Source organism: Tupaia chinensis, unplaced genomic scaffold (assembly GCF_000334495.1).
Source record: "Tupaia chinensis unplaced genomic scaffold, TupChi_1.0 Scaffold141490_1, whole genome shotgun sequence".
Lineage (NCBI taxonomy): Eukaryota > Metazoa > Chordata > Mammalia > Scandentia > Tupaiidae > Tupaia > Tupaia belangeri.
The window spans coordinates 686,644-695,099 of record NW_006201352.1 but is presented as its reverse complement, the minus strand read 5'-3'; the positions used below and the strand labels follow the sequence as shown (position 1 = coordinate 695,099).

Sequence of the window (8,456 nt, the reverse complement as noted above, 5' to 3'; positions counted from 1 at the left end):
AGATGAATGGACTGTATACATGAGTGGTCTTCAAAAAGTTAACAGAAAATGCGTATTATGAAAAACTATGCATGGATTTCAATTTTTGATAACAAAAACAAACTCGTACTTTAATTCCATTTTTCTATGAACTTTTTGACACTTCCTTACATGCATATTCATACATCCTTGTATTCCCAGGGAACAAAACATTATCTGAGTTATAGCAGGTGCTTTATAAATATTTTCTGAGCCAAAGAATGAATACTGGAATTAAAATTCTTCTTTGGGGACCAGCAGATAACCTAACAGTTATGTCACTGGGCTCCCATGTAGTTGATTGCGGTTCAAGTCTTAGAACCGGTGTCTTAAAACTCATGCAGGGCGCGTGTGCATGCGTGCCCAAAATCCCAAAAGGATAATGAAGGAGAAGGGATTGTGGTGTGGCCATTCCCCCTGGGAGGTGATTTCTCATTTTCTGTCTCTGTCTTTCTCTGACTCTCCAGCGAATACACTTGCCCGATAGCAAAAATCTTTCTCTCTAAAAAATAAAAAAGCAAAAAACAAAACAAAAACCTCTTCTTTGCGGGGCTGGCAGGTGGCATGGTGGCTATGGCACTGGACTCCCACATGGCTTACTGAAGTTCAAGTCCTGAACTCCTTGGCTTGAAAATCATGTAGGGTGCATGTGCATGCATGTCCAAAATCCTGAGAGGAGAATGGAGGAGAAGGGATTGCGGTGTGGTCATCTCTCCTGGGGGTGATTTCTCACTTTCTTCTCTGTCTTTCCCTGGCAAGCACACACACCCCATGGTGAAAACCTAAAAAACAAAATAAAACTCTCCTCCACAATCTGACTTCTTTTCTGACATCATGAGTGGCATTCTCCATGAGGACAGGATGAGTGAGGGTCATTCCAGGATGAAGAACTACCGCATGGTCATTTGGGGAATGACATTGATGTTCATGCGATAGTGGTGGCTTGAATCCAGGCCACATGTGAAGGAATAGCAGGAGAAAAAAGAGGGGCTGTGGGAAAAGACAGGGCAAGAACTCGCATGCCTGGCCGAGGACTGGGGCTCCCGGGGAACTGCTCCCGGGGAACTGCTGAGAGCTTTCAGTGCAGTGGGTGGCAGTGGGTGGTGGGCCTGACCGTAGTTCCCTGTGAGAAAGATCTCTCTGCCTGCTCTTGAGTGGACAGTGGGCAGAGTATGAAGGCAGAGCCCAGGGGTTAGGGTGCTGTCACCAAGGTACAGCCCTAGTCAGGGACACTGACCATGAAGAGTAGCCCAGCACCTAGGAGGTGAGCAGGGGCAGGGGTGGGTGTGACTCCAGTTTCCGGTTTAGGCACCTGGACGCATAGCTTTGACATCTCCAGCGACAGAGACAGGCAAGGCGTAGAGGTCGGAGGAGAAGACGCTGTTGAGGGCCGAGCAGTCTGATTCTGAGAAGCTGGGCTTCTTGCAGGTGTTGGTCCAAGATTCGGGTGGTGGCCAGGGAACATGGTACAGGGGAGTTTGGGTGGACAGAGGGACGGGCGGCAGGATGAGAAACAGTCTAGTCTCTGCAGACCGCTCTGCACTGTGGGTGCAGGGGCCGACAGGGCTGCGGTGCATCTGTTACCTCCTCCGTCTCTCCCTGTGGGTGCCTTCAGCTGAATGTAGCACCGGGAGAGGGGCTGGGAGAGTTCACAATGAAACTTGGTCAGGTGGTGGGGTGTGTGTGTGTGCCCAGCTCTCGGGGACACGCTTCTCCCTCCCCACAGTTTCCTTCTCATTCTTTTTTTCCAGTTTAGACTTCGGGTCTCCTAGTCAAGCCCCAGTTTCCTCCCCTGTTAAACACAGACATTTATCTCCTATGGACGTAAACGTAACACGTGTAGTCAGTACGTGTGTGTGCGCCTTTCTTGGATCACCTGTCCGTCAGTTTCACAGTGCTAGGCAGAGTCCCTCTTCCCCCAGTCAGCTACCAACAGAGATTTATCACGCACTCCCCTCATTGTGTTGGTTAGGGGAATTCAGACATGGAATTCTGAAGTCATGATAAAAGAGAGACTGAATTGCCCTGCAAGGTTAGAAGGTTTCCAACTCTCTAAAGGCTGCCCTTCCTCTCCCTTTTCTTCTAAGTCTGTCCAAAATTATTCCCCAAAGGAAAAATGGCTCCGAGATTGGGGGCGGTCTTGGGAAAGAACAGTCCCCACCTAAGACCCAAGACTAAGGGGTCAGGTGAAGCAGGTCTCAGGATCATTGCTGGGGGAGGGGAGCTTGGGCGAAGCTGTTCCTAGACCATCTTCTGCGTTCTTCTTCCATGACTTGCTGAATCAGTACGCACCCGAGAGTAGAATTCCTGTCCCAGGTCACAGAGGAGGAGCCCAAGCCAGAGAAACCGTGGGCGCTCCAGGCGGCACAGCCAGGACCGGGGACTGCGGCCTGAGAAGCCCAAGGGCACGCTCTGTCTGGAACGCACTCTCCCCATCTGGAAACCAGGGCTCCTGCATCCCTCCCTCTCTGTCCCCCAGGCGTGGTCAGGGCTGGGAACCAGGGCTGGGTCAAGCACCTTTTTGCCTTCCTGGGGCTAATCTTCCCTAGCCCCGGGCTTCTGGTCTGGCACTGGGGCGCCTCACAGACCTGGAGGGTCTCCGCTAGACGCCGGTGGGCAGAGCGCCGTGAGGACGCCAAGGCCGGGTGGAATGGGTGCGCAGGTCGGCGCCGCACGGAGGCGCGTGGAGCGGAAGCGCAGGACCGGGAGCTGCTAGGAACCGCGCAGAGTGGCAGCCCCGCCGGGTGCCCGCGGCGTCTGGCCCCCGCCCCCTCGGCGGCAGCCCTTTGCCGGCACGCAGGCCCCAGCCGCGGCTGCCGCCGCCGCCTGGCGCGCTGCTGGCTCCCAAGAACAGCGCTGGCTGCCCGCGGGTACCAGCCTTTTCTTGCCCGGGAGCTGGAACCGGAGAGGGGCACCTTGGCCATAGACTCGGAGGTTCCCGAGGAGGAGAGCAGTCCCCGCACGGTCCAGGGCCGGGCACAGCGCACGGTGAGCGCCCCCAGGGCTCCGGGGTACCGTGGCTGCGGGTATCGAAGCACCCCTCGGGGTGCCGGATGGGGCCGCCTGGGGGGCGCAGGTCTGAAGTGGAGACCACTCGCAGTCCTAGCCTGTCGCTGAGCCGGAATGCTGCCGCCGGGGCGCAACGGCACCGCGGACCCCGCGCCCTTCCCGCTGCAGCAGCGGCTGGCTCAGGAGGGCGCCTTGGGGGGCTCGGCTGGGGCGCAGCCGCTGGGGCCGGCGCAGGTGGTCACCGCCTGCCTCCTGACGATGCTCATCGTCTGGACCCTGCTGGGCAACGTGCTGGTGTGCGCGGCCATCGTGCGCAGTCGCCACCTGCGCGCCAAGATGACCAACGTGTTCATCGTGTCTCTGGCCGTGTCCGACCTCTTCGTGGCTCTGCTGGTCATGCCCTGGAAGGCAGTCGCCGAAGTGGCCGGTTACTGGCCGTTTGGGGCATTCTGCGACGTCTGGGTGGCCTTTGATATCATGTGCTCTACCGCCTCCATCCTGAACCTGTGTGTCATCAGCGTGGACCGCTACTGGGCCATCTCCAGGCCCTTCCGGTACGAGCGCAAGATGACCCAGAGCGTGGCCTTGGTCATGGTCGGCCTGTCCTGGACCTTGTCCATTCTCATCTCCTTCATCCCAGTGCAGCTGAACTGGCACACGGACAAGGCGAGGTCCTGGGGCGGAGCGGACTTGCCACCCAACCTGGTCAACGCGACGCCCTGGGAGGAAGCCGGCGAGTCGGAGGTGAGGGTGGAGAACTGTGACTCCAGTCTGAACCGAACGTATGCCATCTCCTCATCACTCATCAGCTTCTACATTCCCGTGGCCATCATGATCGTGACCTACACGCGCATTTACCGCATCGCCCAGGTGCAGATCCGCAGGATTTCCGCGCTGGAGAGGGCCGCGGAGCACGCGCAGAGCTGCCGAAGTCGCGCAGCCTGTGCACCGGACAGCAGCCTGCGAGCTTCCATCAAGAAGGAGACCAAGGTCCTCAAGACCCTTTCGGTGATCATGGGGGTCTTTGTGTGCTGCTGGCTGCCCTTCTTCATCCTCAACTGCGTGGTCCCTTTTTGCAGCGGCGACGCCAAGGGCCCGAGGGCTGGCCTCCCCTGCGTCAGCGAGACCACTTTTGATGTCTTTGTCTGGTTCGGCTGGGCCAACTCCTCGCTCAACCCTATCATCTATGCCTTCAACGCCGATTTCCGGAAGGTGTTTGCCCAGCTGTTGGGCTGCAGTCACCTCTGCTCCCGCACCCCGGTGGAGACAGTGAACATCAGCAATGAGCTCATTTCCTACAACCAAGACACCGTGTTCCACAAGGAGGTCGCCGCTGCCTACATCCACATGATCCCCAACGCAGTGACCCCTGGGGAAGGGAAAGTGGACAATGAGGAGGGGGAGAGCCCTTTCGGTCGAATGTCCCAGGGCTCTCAGACGTCTCCAGATGGCGACCCTGCTGCCCAGTCTGTCTGGGAGCTGGACTGTGAAGGGGAGATTTCATTAGGCAAAATCACACCTTTCACCCCAAATGGATTCCATTGAACTTCCTAGGAAATGCCTCATGGAGTTACATAACTGCACATTCACAAGCATGCAATGCACACACAGAAATGCACATTTCCAGAGCTGCTCGGTTTATCAGTGTTTCTGTGTCTCTGTGTAGTGGCCCCCGCGCTGAGAACCTCACCCCATTGATTCACGATTGACAGTTGGCAGAGACAATTGGAATACGCCCAATCAAAGCATGTCCCAGCCTAGCTGAGATGGCCCATTAGAGAAGAGGAGGTGGTGCTTGGTTCTTAAAAGAAAAGATACTTGGTTCTTAAAAACTGTACTCTCCCTCCTCTTTTAAACAAACGGCTGTTTAGTGACTTAGTGTTTGGGTTGGTTTTAAAAGATAGGGGCCGGGCGATGTGGTGGTGAAGGGTAGTGCCTTGCTTCCCACGGCCCTGCACTTACGAGGTTCCTGCTTTTTGAGTTGGCGGGTGTCTTTACTGTAGATGAGCTCTTCCTGCTTTGTTCTGGTGTCTAGTAAACGCTAATCAGGAGTCTTTTATGGGATGATTAACTCTGCTGTGCTAGACTGCTTTCAGGAGGGCTCCTAGGGAAACTGTAAGTGCACTTTTAAAGAGCAGGGAAGATGCTTTTTGGGTCTGGGAGTGACACTTATTTTCTTGACAGACAGTTTAGCTTTAGCGGAACACACAGGGCGAAAGAACTTAAAGAGCTTCCAGTTTCTCAGGTTTCTTTGGATTAGATACGCACTTCTGGAAGTGTGTGCTGAAAGCGGGCTTCTATGCCACAAGATACGGTCTTCTCTAGCTTGGAACTCTGTTTTTTTCCCTCCCATTGGAAATCTTCTTTTTAAAATAATGTCACATAAGACAATTCTTCTGATTCCTAGAAAGATGCTTCACTGAAAAGATGATTTAAAACAAGAGCCTGATCTTTCTTCATCTCAAATCTGTAATGTGTTTTAGGATGACGTGGCTGTTGAGACACCATGTTTTCTGAAGGGCTTTGGAATGTGTGAATCAATGCACTTTAAAAAAGGAATTCCATTTTAAAATAAGCACTTTCATTTGTGGATAATAACAAATAGGGGAATATGTTTTGGTTAGAATACAGAGTTCAGAGATGAAATGTGCATGAACTTGAAATTGGAAAATTGGTAGGTTGAGGTGCTCAAAAGAAAAAGCCAAACTAATCCTAATCTTTTATTTCGTTTTTTCTCTCTCTGACGTGCACAGCAAAGGGGAACGTTTTACTCAGAGCCATTCCAGTTGAGAGCTTATTATTACCATTTGATGTAAATGCGAGCACTAATGGGAGCAAATGAAATGTGAATCTATAATTTCTTACAAGTCCCTGCTTTGAAGCAGTCTCATCAAGGACAGTCTTATCAGTCAATCTGACCTCTTTAAGGATAATTCTATTGTCAGTCTTCTGTACAACGATGTCTTATTCACTGCAAGATGTCAGTGCCTGGCTTTATAAATATTTGTTGAATGATAGCTAGCTATTCCAGGAATGGCAAGCTTGAAAGCAAATCCTATTTGGCACGTTAATTTTCATATATAATTTAGTCAAACTGATGCTGGAGTTGGAGGTTGTGTTCCGTGCAGATCTCTTGTGAACCAATAGCTAAGTGAATCATTAGGGCAACATCGGGGCAGAGGAAAATGCACAGGAGGTAGCTGTGTGACCTTGAGTGAGTCAGTTCACCTCGCTGGGTCTCACCTTGCATTTGTAAACAGTAAGACTTATACTAAGCTGTTTTGAGCTTTGTGATGCAGATGTTTTTTTTTTTGAGAGTTTTTTTTTTTTTTTTCTATCAGGTGCGTATGCTCGCCAGAGAGATAGAGAGAGACAGAGAGACAGAAAGCAGGAAATCCCCCCCCAGGGGGGATGGCCACGCCGCAATCCCTTCTCCGCCATTCTCCTCTCGGGATCTTGGGCACGCACGCACACGCGCCCAGCGTGAGTTTAAGCCACTGGGTCTGAGACTGGAACTGCGGTTGACTACGTGGGAGTCCAGCGACATAGCCATTACGCTAACTGCTGGTCCCATGTGATGCAGATGTTAATGGATGGAGTCTATGGTGAAATAAACCCAGCAAATTCAAGTTCAATACCCTTTTTTTTTTTTTTTTTTTTTTTTTTGTCATAGGGCTTCTGAGGGCTTTCCCTGTGCACTATGACTCAATTCCCAATGTCTTTGTCCTTGTGAATTGTCTTTTGGTGAAATTCCTATTACTGTTTCGCAGAGACTATAGTTACGGGAGTACAATTTGAGAAACTCGAATTAAACTGATCTGGAAGCCTCTAAAAGCCTCCACTAGAGAAATTCTGTTCTAAAGAACAGTTGTTATAAGCACAATCTTTTGTGGCAAATGCTGTTCTAGGTCCCAGGTTAAGTAAATTCTGTGTTCTAGAAAATGGACTGTTTTCGGAATTTCTGTAATATATCACTCATCATTCATTAGCGTTATTTGAAGCTAAATTTGTGGTAGGCACTGTCCCAGGTGCTGGAATACAGTCATCAATCAAATTTCCTATCGTCTTGGAACTTACATTGATTTTGGGGAAAGATAAGGCAGTAATCACTGCTATACTATGCTGCATTGTACTGCCCTACACTATACTGGTCATGATATACAGCCCTAGGCAGTGGCAATGGCTGTGCTGCAGAATAGGACCTCGGGTAGAGGGGTGAGGCTGTTATCTCACTCAGGGTGCTCCGGAGTGGAGCCTTGCTGGCGTCTAGGAGGAAGGCAGAGGGCATGGCAAGTGCAGAGACCTGGAAGTGTGTCACACTTGGCATGATCAGAGAAGAGGAAGTCAACAGTGTGGCCAGGGTCGTGAAAGGGGAGTGGGATGGAGCCAAGTGCTCCTGAAATAGGAGCCATCACAGGAGCCTCATCCTGTGATAGACTCCTCCACACACTGATTCGTTGCTCCCTCCCAATCCTGGGAGGTAGGCACTTTTATCCCCTCCATTTTACAGATGAGGAAATAAAGACATTGTCAGGTTAAAAATGTAGCCAGAGGCCACACAGCACATGATGGCAAAGCTAGACTGGAATCCAGGCAGCCTGGCTGTGCAGTCTTTAATCTCTACGGCCCTTTGATGGTGAGAGAGGCTGCAGTGTATCCCCCCAAATGCATGGATCAGAACGTTCCACTTTTTGTTAATTACTGGTGATTACTGGTTTGCTGATTCACTCCTCTGTCACCTTCTCTGTGCACAGCTTTGTGTTCGAAGGGAAGGCATCAAAGGGTAAAGGATGAACTAGTCTGTGGTCTGAGCCCTTATAAGGAAGGGCCAAGTGCTTTGCTGGACTTTTATTTAATCCTCATATTAACGTCGCATATTATTATTTTCCCATTCTACAGATGAGGACACTGAGGCATAGAGAGGTTAAGTTGTTTGTCCAAGGTCATCTGATAAGGAGTGGAAGTAGGGTTTATATTTAGGCCAGTAGTTCTCAATTGGAGGCAATTTTGCACTACAAGGTGGGGGATAGCATTTGACAAAGTCTGAAGACATTTTTGGTTGTCATAGGTGGGTGTAAGGTGCTTTTGCCATCTTGTGAGTAGAGGCCAAGATTGTTGCTAAACATCGTACCATGCACAGGAGAGCCCCCCAACAAAAAATGATCAGGCCAAGTATTCATAGTAAGGTCATTGAGAGGTTGACTCAGGCCAATGGACTTCAGGTTTTAGCTGCCTTCCCACAGAGCCACCCTGCTTGGGATTTGAAACTCCACAGCCCCAAGTTTTCATTTTTTCCACCCTTTCTTAGTTACATGAATTTGGGCACCTCTCTGAGTTTCATCTCTTTTACTTGAGCAGTGAGTACAACAAACCCACAGAGTTGGATGAGAATGAAATAAATGTATATAACACAAGTGTTATATCCATGC

The 8,456-nt window shown here is 50.8% G+C and overlaps 1 protein-coding gene across 1 annotated transcript; it reads left to right on the top strand.

Moving 5' to 3' along the window:
* The first annotated feature begins 3,141 nt into the window (after positions 1–3,141).
* On the top strand, positions 3,142–4,572 carry DRD5 (dopamine receptor D5). The gene has a single exon (XM_014581979.1). The coding sequence runs from the start codon at positions 3,142–3,144 to the stop codon at positions 4,570–4,572; it is 1,431 nt and encodes a 476-aa protein (XP_014437465.1).
* Positions 4,573–8,456: the final 3,884 nt, after the last annotated feature.

Excerpts from the sequence above, each read along its gene's own strand:
- DRD5 (XM_014581979.1), top strand. The coding sequence starts at position 3,142 with ATGCTGCCGCCGGGGCGCAACGGCACCGCGGACCCCGCGCCCTTCCCG.